The 13,085-nt window shown below is 39.2% G+C and overlaps 2 protein-coding genes across 2 annotated transcripts in view; both read right to left on the bottom strand.

Moving 5' to 3' along the window:
- The window catches only part of LOC306861288 (3',5'-cyclic-AMP phosphodiesterase 4C-like), a gene marked incomplete at its 5' end in the record, with an annotated part of 59,447 nt that extends 58,036 nt beyond the window's left edge, over window positions 1–1,411 (bottom strand). The window contains 2 exons of the mRNA XM_079403478.1: window positions 936–1,026; window positions 1,116–1,411. Of these exons, the coding sequence (XP_079259604.1) occupies window positions 936–1,026; window positions 1,116–1,411 (387 nt within the window). The remainder of the gene's footprint in view (window positions 1–935; window positions 1,027–1,115) is intronic.
- Window positions 1–13,085, bottom strand: part of LOC306869044 (vascular cell adhesion protein 1-like) — a 709,597-nt gene that overhangs the window by 631,172 nt on the left and 65,340 nt on the right. The window lies entirely within an intron of this gene.

The following is a 13,085-nucleotide window of genomic DNA, read 5'->3' as shown; positions in this document are numbered from 1 at the left end:
CAGTCTAGGTACAAGCACAGCAAGCAACACCCACACTCATCCTTGAAGGTAAAAGCTGTGTATTGTATGCTACAGCATATCGTGCAAACCCACAAAATCGACATTGAATGTCAGGCTGACAAATGTGTTTCTCTGTAAAAAACTAATTTCAGTTGATTATTTATAACAGCGCTACACAGTGCTGTGGTAGTGCAATTCAAAATCCAAGGAATACAGAGCTTCTGATGTTTCTGTGCATGCTTCGGCTTGCATTTATACACTTTTGAATCTCCAAAGAACAATTCAGTGAGCATTTCCTAAAAGAACCATTTTTTCTTAGTGTGAAGATCATTTTAATCATCTAAAGAATCTTTTTACACTATAAGGAACCGTTTGTGCAATGGAAAGATTCTATGAATGCTAAACGTTCTTTTTGGAACCACAGATGCCAGCAAATAATCTTTATTTTTAAAAGCATATAATATTATAATGTTATTATGAAGTCTATCATTCTAATTATCATAAAGCCAGAAGAGAGAGACAGAACCACAAAACTGTACACTAAAATCATAGCATGTTACTGCAAAAAATACATTGCCTTAAACCCCCTATTATGTCACTAATTTGATGCTGAAGTGCTTGATTAGATCATGCTAATATTTTTTGGCATGCGCATATGGTGTCTGCACGTGCCAAGAGCGAAAGCGCATATGCCATGATCCTTAATGTCTGCAATATTCGTGCTTTTTTACCGCTACACTTTATCAGTCACACTAGACTTTGCGGTGTCCACAACACGGGAGCCCGGGATCTCCAAAAACCCTATTACGTGCGCTTGTTCTACACTTTTAATTCAGCTCATTAGCATTATTAGTAATCGGTTATGCCATCAGCTGCACATAACCGGCTCGAGGTTACTTCTGGGGGTCACGTTGTTTGAGGCATTTCAAACTCACGCTCTCTCTGAGAGATGCTGGAGCCGTTACGCATAACGCATCATCAAGGATGCCCACGCGTCCCGCCTCTCCACACAAAGCACTATTAACCCTTCCAGCATCATTATGATCAGTTTTAGGCGTCCATCACACAGAAATAGCCCGTTTGCTCACACGCAATTAGTCACTCGGCTTTCTTACCGCTTGTTCCCAGCGCAGTTGCTCATGGACGCGCTGGTGGTTCCGTGGAAAGACGATGGCCAGGACATGCGGGACTTCTTGAGCCCCGGCCGGTCACTCGTGTCCATGGCATTTGAGCGCTCTATCTGTCGGTGGTGATGCCGGTCGGTGTCAGAGTAACCGCGGTGTTTGATTTTGATGGGGGTACGTGGCTGTCTCCACAGATGCTGGGGAGGCTTGAGGGTCGCCTGTCCCTCCCGGGGAACCGGCAGCGAAAGAGACAGGCTCTTTTTAGAGCAAGGTGGCGGTTCCATCATAGTGCAAAATTAATAGATGTACCGAACGCAACGTGTTAAGAGGAATAAAAACAATATGGCTATGTATTCGTTAAGAAATCAACCCATCTACTGTCCGTAGCTGACTAGTCTCCATGTCTAACAGCGGAATGTATTGAAAGCAGGTCCAAAGGCAAAGATTCAGTGCTTTTGTGAGAACTAATCACAGTGTTCAGATAACAGGTGATGGCGCAATGTCGTCCTGTCTTCTTGTCATCTCCGCAATTATGTCGATAACAGATCCAAAAAGTTCCCGTGTCTCAGAAAGGCTCCACTTTAAAGCATCACAAGGCGTCGTACAGCTAGCATCCGCGCCGGTGAAGCTCTTCCCCTGAAGTTTCTCATTGCGCGTCGGGTCACTTATGTTTATTGCTTTTATTAACCGTCCCTCCAGACTGGTTTCCTGCCGCGATTATTGCTGCTAAAGACCGCACATGTGTCTCCAAGCTCTGGTGTCCCCAACTGGAGCCATGAGAACTCTGCGATGAGGAGAAATGTTGTGCATCTGGAACTAACGGCGACTAAAACTCAAGCTCGCTGTCAGGAGATTCACCTTCCACCTCCATTAAAACCTCGCCGCGAACAGTTTCATTAGGCGAATCATGTTGAATTTTGCCTGGAGAACAGCGCGCGTGGGATGATGGATGTATGAGAGAGATCCATGCACGCGGCTTCTTCGCGTTCTCGCTTTCTTCTTTCTTGAAGCATTCGTTCAGTTCCGCGAAATCATGATTGTAAACCAAAGTTCACCGATCTTCGTGCTGTACTGTAGTTAGTTTTACCGTCTTATCTCGCTCGTATTGTTCAGTTGTCGACAGATGTTAAATTATGCCATTTGAGAAACACTACTCTCTCTCTCGCTCTCTCTCTCTCTCGCGCGCTCTCTCTCTCTCTCTCTCTCTCTTCATTTAAGAGTCCGCGCCTCACTAGTTTTCCCCTGTGAATTGATATCGCATGTATTTCCATTAAGTAAACATATCGATTTTACCAGTAATGTGAGGTGCATTTGGAAATGACAAATCGCCATAATGATCTCTATCCATTTTAAATGAAATAAATATATAATGTGCAGGGGCTAATGATTTTTACCGCATTAACAGGGTATAGGATTTGTACAATAATGGAAGTTTTATGCAAATTGATAACCATTTATATGAGCATTTTTTTATCACTTATTTATGGAGATATTTCCTTTACCATAGTCAACATGGGTTGATTATGGTAGCACATTATTCTCAAAAGATGTCTGCCTGAACCCCTAAAAAGAATAACCTGTAGAAATATATAACTTTCAGCATTCCCATTCATCTCAATGACAGTTGCTCGACTGGTGCAAGATATCCATGTACACGATTTCAAATCTACCATTTTTCCTCATGGGCGCACAATTGTGCTGCCAGGTTATTTTGAGCCAACCATCTAATTACGGCAACAGACAAGGAAAATGGTTTTTAACAGCCCTCCAAGAATCACAAGAAACAATCTTGGCTACTCTTGCATAATAAAACTAAATATTAAATATTCATTAAAAAAATATTCTGAAAATATGAAAAAAATGGCTACTTTTAAATGGTTACTAGCAAGGCCATGCTAACCAGCCAAACCTTGACCGTTTAAAAACCACAAATGGTTAGCTCCCACATTAGCACAATTAAATGACTTAATGCATATCCTGAGCTAGTTCATCTATCAAGCTAATGACATATTTAGGAATGAAACATAATTGTGAAACATAATACGAGGATTGAACACTTCTCCAGAGTGAACGCACCCTTTACAACATGTTGCTTCCTCTTTAATCCTCTTGTTGCAGGGCAATCTTTGGTGATTAGATAGCCTTCACTTTCATGCCCACCCTTTGGCTTTCAAATCAAAGTCAATTTTTTAGCCTGAAAACAGAATCTCTAGTTAATGTTTAGATAATCCAGTGATTCCCAATGGTGTGTTCCTTATCCAAAACAACGATTTCAAGTATTGGGAGTAGTCTACTTACAAACTAATGAGTTGAATCAGGTCGATTTGAATAGAGAAACACCCAAAACATGTACTGTAGGGTTGGGTTGAATTAATCTCTAGTTACTTATGCCCTTAAACGTCAAAGCATATGTTGCTCTTTTAGATGTCTAATGCGTCTGTCTCATCTGGCTCTCATTTCTGATGTAAACTTGACAGCGGCGATATTGATACTTCTCTCATAATTAGATTGCACTCACTCATGTATCGCTGTGAGGAAAGGCTTTTGCTTTTTTCACCACCTTGATCCTGTTTACATTAACTCACTGCTGTGATAATGGAGGTTTCTTTTAGTTGGACTTCTTTAAAGGTCACGCATCTCCGTGCCGCTGGATACACAAAGCACAACATTAGTTTTATGTATACACTGACATATCCAATAGACAGACGGTGAAATATGCAAGTGGGCATGCAAGGGTGTCTGTTGGACTTTTATATGGATTGAATAGCCTATTGGTTTTCATCACGCTGATGATAAATACCGCTAAAGACTGAATTACTGCGGACAGCTTAAACAAAAGGGCTCCCATTTACATTCCCAATGTGCACCTTAATGGAAATGTCAAGCACTTTCAATTTATTCTGCTTTTTCTGGATCAGAATAGGCAAATTCACAGCTCATTTACCGTTCTTTCCCCTTTCACCCCATAAGTTAGACTGAAATTTCACAGCTTACACTCTGATACGGGGCAGTAATGTATCTTAGTCAAAATAATAAGGCCAGTGTTCAGAGTGCATCTGTTATGGCGCATCTTCAGCAAGCAGTTTGTCTGCTCCTATTTTCACTTTGCGATGAGCGTATGCTGCTTCTCAGCCCACTCAGAAGCACACATGCATAGACGTGCGCTGAAACATGAAAGGCCATTTCTCAATGCCAAGAAAAACTTTTCGTCTGGCTGGTGTCCCAAACCGTAGTCTTAGCATGAGGGCACCGTTGCTTTTGGGAAAAGGCTGTAAAAAATGAATTTGATCCTCTGGGGAATGGACTAATGAATGCAATGTAAGTGCCGTTGGTCGTGCATCCAGCACCTGTATCACAGAACAGTAAATATGGAATGCACTTGGGCTTGAATGATGTGTAATCGCCTCCTACACCAGGAAATGTGGTGTGTTTTGTCGCTTGGCGTCTGAAGAAGCCGCATATTAGTCCAGAACGAGGCATGCCTATTTTCAGCCTTTTCTGCAAATCTGTGCAAGGAGGGAGCACTTTGTTCATCTTGTTTACCAGGCTGTACCTGGTTCTGTCCACTTTCTTAAACACCCTCTGCCATTGCTTGGACAGAGAACAGTGTTAATCTCATCAACAAAAAAGGGTCTTTGTTTCAACAACAATAAAGAAGATGGGACAAAATGTGCATCATTAAATGGTTTTAAATAAAACATAGTGGTTTTAAATAAAGCATACTTTTGAGAACAAAATACCAAAGATATGAACAATACACTAAAATGTTTAAGAAGACGTTCTAATACACATTCAAAATTTAGGGTAGGTAAGACTTCTCTCATGCTCAACAAAGCTGCATTTATTTGAGCAAAAAATACAGCAAAATATTATCCAAATTTGAATTAAGTTCTATTTTAATATAAATATAATTTATTCCTGCGATGGTCTCCGGTCTTCAGTTTTCTTCAGAAATCATTCTACATGGTGATTTGCTGCTCAAGAAATATGTATTATTATTATCAATGTTCAAAACAGTTGTGTTGCTTAATATTTTTGTATTATATTTTAATACAATATTAATACAAAAATCTTTCTGACCTCAAACATTTGAATGTTAGTGTGTTAAAAAAACCTCTCATCCAAATGTAATATATTCACAAATAAGATTAAACAGATATAAAAACTTAAAAAATAATATTGCATCATCATCTGCACAAAATGATGCAAATGCAGAAAAGGACAGTTTTAACATTTTTGTTTAAATGTCATATTTGGTTTAATTTTGCACTTGCAATTTTTAGTCTGAGCAAATTTGATGTTAAACAATATCAAAATAACTAAACTTAATGGAAATTTTTGTTGAAAGACAAAAACTACGACTACGAGAAAAAGACAACAACAAAAAAGACCTGCACAAAAATGACATTGGCAGAAAGAAACGATTGCGAAACCCAAGCACTCAGCACCAGATTATTAAAAGACATTAATGACGAGTTTCTGGAAAAAGCGAACACATGAGAACAATGTGGCTTTCTGGAAGAATAAACTAAGTACTCTCCAACCGCCTAATTGCACTTTAAGTGAGTTGCAGAAGTTGTGAAAGCAGAGGCTGAGGAGTGTCAAGATGGGCCCGGAGATAGGGTTGAGTGTCATTTAGAGCACACGGCCGGCCAGGGTGCCCTCGCGCTCGTAGTTCACCATGCACCATTACCATCCACTCTCATTACCTAGCGGTCCATCATCTCAGACGCCAACAATATCGACAGCATTAACGCCACCCGCAAGATACAATTTTCCATTCCAGCTGCTGGAGGAAGAGGATGACATGTCAAGCCTCACTAGACGATGATTCATAAGAACCAGACACTGCTTACCCCCCGAGAACCGAGATGTTCTAGAACATTCTGGCGCAGTGAGAGTTAATGCTATCCAATCACCTCCTGCATGTTTTATTATCCTCGCCTTTCTTCTGTTCAGCATTTTAGGAAATCACAGGTTTCTACAGCAGAGTCAACACCAACAGTGCAGGGGGACTGTGTGGGTGGAAAAATGAAAGGCAGAATTCTAAATGCATCTGACATATCGTCCACTCCGCTGCTATGCTTCCCTTAGAGCGCTTGAAGGTAGACAACTAACAGAGCTTCTCTGTCCAGAAAGAATTACAGAGCTTTAAAGAAAATTGAAATCAGAGTATTTGCACATACGTCAGAACATAATAACAGGGATCGGTTGTAGTGCGCTTGAGTGCTCTTCTCTATTAACATCTGCAGCGACATGCAAAGAGCAGGGGAAGTCATCCAGTTAAACCGAGTTTATTAAAACACGCGGCGGTCCATTTGTCTTATTGATCTGCCTATACTCCGTACCAGCATGCTGCCGTTTGCATTAGATCCACGATTACAGATATAATATGGCCTTTTTAGATGCCCTTTGGCTTCTTGAGTGTGTTTAGCAGCTCCTCTTGTTTAGCAGCTCAGTGCTAAGTGGGCAGGGGCACATAGCCTTAGCGCTGGTCAGCCAATCACAGCAGCCTTTTAACCTAATTACCAGGCTGAGTCTCCAGAAGAGGCTCTTGTCCTCCGGCCATGGTTTTAGGGGTTGAAGGGCACGGAAACAAAGGACGCACTTTGGTGTTTTGAAAAGAGGGCGAGTGGGAAATATCTTCCCATCACTTCTAGCGCTAATTCTTTGTGGCAAACATTTCAAACCTAAACAGAATTCGAGAGGAGAACCTTGATATTAATCCCTGACAAAAGGGAGTGGAAAATGTTGACATTTTCATATTTCTAAATGATAATGTCAAGCCACCCTATGAGTATCTCCTTCTCCGAAAAGTCAATTTAAAGTCTCCCGTTACAGCAGTGTGAGGCCTGTGTTGACATTTCTCTACTCTACGGAGATATAAATCACAGATTGTTTGTTTATTGATGAGTAATCCTAATCTTCAAATCTTAACCTTTGGCGCTGACGGAGTGGGTGCAGAGTGACTTTTTCAGGCGGCCAGGTCCAGCAGGGACGGCCTTTTTCGGCAGCCAAATCCAACTCCATGGGGTTTTCACTCACGTCAGAGGAATTCTCTGCTCTCCAAAGCACGCAGCGTTGTTTTAGTATAACGCCATACCAGCAAGCATAGCATTAAATTATTAACTATACATTCATTCCTCGCATGCATTAGTAAAAAACAACATGACTCTAATTCAGACACACTTGCCCTGTGTGTGCAATAAATATGACTTATAATCAAATATATTTTTGTTTTCTTTCTAGATGTGTTTTTTGGGGACAGAAATATTTAAGGGCAAGAAATGTTCAGGAATGTATTTCATTTTCACTTCAGAATGCTTAGACATGGCAAATTAGGAGAGAAAAACACTTTCTGTAATCCAGTAAGTTCTGCTTTTTGTCAATTGTCTATCAGGGACACTCGATTGGCTGACGGCGCCACAAGAACGCTCACAGTCACAAGCCCTTCACTGGCGTGACTTGAATAGAATTTAAGCAGATATGAAGGTGACAGTGTAGAGATCTGAGCAGAGGTGTAACAAGAGAAGGTTAAAAAAAACAAGTTGTGCAGCAGCAAAGATGCACCCAAGGGTAAATGCTAGAGCACAGATGAGAGCTATTGGTTGGCAAAGGGCTTTATTTTCATTATGTTGTGGGGTATAAAGCAACAGGACCGCCTTATTGTCATACAGACATCCAGAATGACACCTAACCTTGCATGCCATCATAAAATCTAGTGCATATTGTTTATTCTGATCCAGAATTTAGACAGAAAAAGGACTAACCACATTGTCTGTGACTTACAATGAAAGGTGGAATTTTCTGAGGCTGGTGTTAATCTATCCCGACTCTAAGATTTGTGGAGGATATGTGAAATACATAATTTATTTTTAAAAGAGGTGCCATTAATGTAAAATACTAAATCAAATATTCTATGTAAATTTATGCATTTTGACAATTTGGTTGAATAATTAAATAATGAGAGACAAATCCAATAACAGAATCCAGGTCAAAGAGACACATCTGAATACAGTCTTACATTTTTAATTTTAAGCGATGCCATAATAGTGATAGATTATGACTGATTCAGACTGATTTTACTCAACAGGCCTATAGGTTATAATGAAAGCTTAAGTTTCTGCAATGTGCATGTGTTTCACAGAATTATTAAATAATAACTCAAGATTATTAAGAGCATAACCATTCAATAAATGTGTTTATGGTCAAGAGAGAAACTAAAGGTGTGTGTATCTTACCCTATAGCTATACTATATCAGTAAGAAAAAGTGAAAAAATGTGTTTTAAAACAAATTATATGTATTAAAGTTTTGTGATAATAGCCTCCCTTTAATGTTTAAGTGAAAATGGCACTTTGACAACCTAAGAATGTAAAATATACAAAAATGATATATTAAAAACTACTTTCTTCAGTGTTAGATCTTTCAATTCTCCACACAGTTGTAAAGACAACACTAAATAAATGATTGAAAATGCACACTGACTTTGGAAAAAGAGACAAAAGCTTGCTAACTCTGTACACAATGTCTACAAGACCATCTGAAGCCGAGACTACTTGACACCAAAAGCTTTGACGAAGCTGGAGGCCACATGGTTTGACCTTCAACTCGAAGATCTGGTGAGAGAGGTCTTGGCCGAGAGAAAAAGTAGTTCAGTCCAATCAACATTAAGCTTGAGGATACAGTAAACATCTAGTTTGAAATGTCAGAGGTGTATGCAGTAAACAAATGAAGTGTGATGTCCAAATGAATGAGAGATGTGACAAAAGATTAGATGCGATTTGAAGACCCTACTAGATGGTGAAGAGTAGGACTCCTTGAGAAGCCCAGTGTTGAAGCTCCAGGAGGGTCGTGTGTAGAGTGACTCTTTCTACTGACTTAATAAATCTAATTACCCAAGATGATGACACTTGGCCAGAAAAATGGCCAGACATTTGGAAGTGGGGCACGTTTTGGTTTATTTCAGTTTCTTGAAGACAATAATTATTTCAGTTTCTACCTTCCAAAAGTTCCAGGTCAGGTTGATGAAGACGGTCTGCCGGGTGCATTGACTTTACATTGAAATCATTAAACTGAAGAGCATCCTGAATTTTTGCCCAAAATATTTGTGAGATAAAATCAGATGTAGTTTTTCAGTGTGAAAAACACTGAATAGTAAGATCAGGAAGTAGGAAATTTGGGAATTTCCATCATGGTATGATAAGGAAAACAGATCCATGGTCTAACAGTTAGAGCTCATGCGCTGACACGGCTGAAATATAGTTCAATCCGAAAACACATACCTTAACACCAAATTTGAAGAGTTGATCCATTCGAGACCACATAAACATGGCCTTCATGGGTCTCAAAACCTCAAGTCTTGAACTGAATCTTGGTTTCACTCTGCAAATGCATCATGACTCTGAAAAACTGAAATATGAACTATAGTCAAACAAGGCATTTTATAATCAAGAACATTAGCGAGCTATGAATACAGCTGTGATGGATAGTCATGGCTACTTAGCCAGTGTACAATGCAACGTCAGCTTCTTTACTAGCCACTCTGTTCAGTTCTGTTGTTTTTATGTAGCTAGGCATTTTAGCTAGATAAGCATTTTGTAAAAAAAATGGGATTCTGTTGTATCTGTACAGCTCAGCATTTGAAAAGATGTCGCAACACATTAGGCATTGTCTAGTTCTTTGACTGGATCTTGAGGGCAAGAAACTGCACACAGACTTTCTTGTGTGTATTGTGATATCAACAGGTCTGAACGTGAACACCGCTAATATTGTGGAAGCATGATGAATGCAACAGGAAATCAGTGACATCAACTTTACCTCACATGAAGGTAAACGAAGCCATTGTATGGGGTTAGAGGGCTCTGAAAACAGTCCATAAGATTTTTTGCACTGTTTGGAGCTCGACAAATGAGTCATTCTTTTCATTATATGGAAAAGAGCAGCCCAGATATTCAAATTTTATGTTGCATGGATGAAACAAGGTTGCTGGTGACATGTGGTAGGTGATAAAATATTAACCTTTGGGTGGACTTTCCCTTTAGGCTGTGATGTTCATGTGGGTGATATACAGTGCCCTCCATAAGTATCGAAACAGTAAAGACAAAATTGCTCTGTTGGCTGTGGAGTCAAGACATTTACAAATATGATTAAAAGATGAATATGAGACAAAACTACAGAATGTCACATTTTATTATTAGCCGTTTCACCAAATAAAAAGAACAGCACTTTTAGAGTTAGGCTGATATAAAAGATTAAAAGCTATTATCTAGCCACAGATCCCTTGCGCACAATCACAGCAGTGAGTCTGTGACCCATAGACATCACCAGACTCTTGGTCTCGTTCTTTGAAATGCTTTTCCCAGCCTTTAATGCAGCCAATCCCAATTGTTGCTTGTTTTGGGGAGTTTCTGTCTTGACTCTCCTCTCCAGCTGGTGAAATTTATGTTCAATCGGATTTAAATCTGGAGATTGACTTGGGCAAGCTAAGACTTTCCATTTCTTTGCCTTATAAATTCATTGACTGAACTGGCAGGATGTTTTGGGTCATTGTCCTGATGCAATATGAAGCACTTCCCAATGAATCTGGTGGCATTTTCTTGAATACTGGTAGGCAAGATGGTTTTGTACCCTTCCAAATTCATTCTGCTACTGTCATCATACATTAAGTCATCAGTAAAGTTGAGAGGGCCTGTTCCAGAGACAGCCATGCATCCCCATGCCATGACACCACCTCCACCATGCTTTACAGATGAGGCTGTATGCTTGGGATCATTTGCAGTTCCCTTTTTTCTCTCCATATTTTTGCTTTCCCTTCACTTAGATAAAGGTTTTATCTTTGTCTCATCGGTCCATAAACACAGTTCCAAAACTCTTCTGGCTCACCTTTGTGCTTTTTTGCAAACTCTAACCTTGCCTTTCTATTTTTGGTGCTGGTCAGAGTTTTGCATCTTGCTGTGTAGCATCTGTAATTCTGTGTCAAAGTCTCCTGAGGACAGTAGATTGTCAGAGCATCACCCCAGCTTTCTGGAAGTTGTTGGTGATTTTACAGACACGTCTTTTAGGATTCATTTTCACAGCTTTTATGATTTGTCTGTCATCAACTACTGTTGTTTTCTTAGCCGATCAGGTCTTTGTTGGTTGCTGGTGCTTTCCAAACTCTTGATTTCTCCATGCCCATTGTTTTTGCTAGAGCTCTAATTGATTTACTCTTTTCTTTTAGCATCCAAATTGCTTGCTTTTCTCTCAAAGTCAGCTCATCTTCATCCTGGTTTGTGTGTGTCATCATCGAATGCAAGATTCAGAATACAGAAGTAATGGATATAACTGATACGACACAGTCCCTGCTTTTAATATCTGAAGAATTAATGCAACATGACACAGCTGATCACTTAGAAAGACCTGTGAGGCAACTGTTCCAATACTTATGCTCACATCAGATAGAGGGATGAAACTCTAAAAGTGCTGAACTTCTTAGCTGGTAAAACATGTGTGTTGAATCACCCAATAATAAAATGTGACATTCTGTAGTTTTGTCTCATATTCATCTTTTAATCATATTTGTAAATACATTGACTCCACAGCCAACAGAGCAATTTTATCTTCCCTGTTCCAATACTTTTGGAGGGTACTGTATGTTAAGAGTCTTGCATGTTTTTCCAGTCACAAAGCAGCAAAAAGGCCACACATAAAAATACATCTTCTCAGCCCGAGCCAAGGATATGTCAGAGAACGTGTTTGCAGATGAAGTGTCACAGATTGTGGTGTCTTCAGGGCTTATACAACTCAAAAGGACCCAAGAAGAGACATTGTTTTGGCATAGAACAATACAATATTACTCTAAATGGATTATCAGCTCCAAGACCTCCAGGAGATATAAAAGTGTTAGAGGATAGATGAAGTTTGACAGGTATCTTTAGTAGTGGATAGTTCTTGATGCAGACTGTATTATTGTTGGGAATCATCCATCCTCAAAGTAGCGACAGCATACTCTCTATTGTCTCTTTCTGACAGAGCTTCTGCTACTCAGAAGCAATTTATGCTGCTGCCTTTTCAGAATGATCACATTTATGATACGCAATGTCAATTACCAGTGGAAAAAACCATGAATTTCAAGAGTTGCATGATGTCATTAAGAATTGTGATGCAAGGTAATGTGGTGTCGCAATTTACAGAGCAATTCGCTGCAAATAAGATAGGCTTTTAATAAAACTTTGCTGTCTATGCAGTAAAAAATAAAAATTGCTAACAAATTAATGGGGCATCAATACAAAGCTGGTGAAAAATATTTATCCTTTGCAAGGATAGTTTACACAAAAATGAAAATTGTCATGAAAAAAAAACAAAAAAAAAAACAATTACCCTCATCATTTCAAACCCATGAGACTTGCATTCATCTTTAGAACACAAGATGAGTCAGGCTGATGATACACAGGGCAACTTTGACCAATTTTGCCAGGCAACTTTAGTTAATATTTCCGTCAACGGGAAACCAGGTGAGACACAGGGTCCATAGAAATTTGTTACCCATTCTCAATGGGAAAGTGCCCAAGCAATGTTGCTCAAAAAAAAAAAAAAAAAAAGCGCAGCTGCCTGGCAAAATTGTGTATCATCAGCCTTTGATTATCAAAAATATCAAAATGAGGGTGAGTAGCTAATGAAATAATTTTTGGGTGAACTACCCCTTTAAAGTCACGTTACCATAGATTTCTTTGGAAATTCAAGATGCAATTTCATTTAGCTAGTTTAAACCTTCCATTAGATCCAAAAAAAAAAAAAAAAAGCCCCAACCTCTAAGCTCTTTACGGGTTTTTTTTTTTTTTATATAATATATATATAAAAAACAAACAACTTAATATTAGAATTTCTAAGCATTTCTAATACATTTTATAAAGGACACTTTTAATATAGCCATTTAATGCATTTTCCGCATGGTGTCTAATAGTCTTATGGATATTAATAT

The sequence above is a fragment of the Barbus barbus genome, assembly GCF_936440315.1.
Source record: "Barbus barbus genome assembly, chromosome: 4".
NCBI lineage: Eukaryota > Metazoa > Chordata > Actinopteri > Cypriniformes > Cyprinidae > Barbus > Barbus barbus.
The sequence above is the reverse complement of the archived record's forward strand: the minus strand, read 5'-3'. Positions and strand labels throughout refer to the sequence as shown.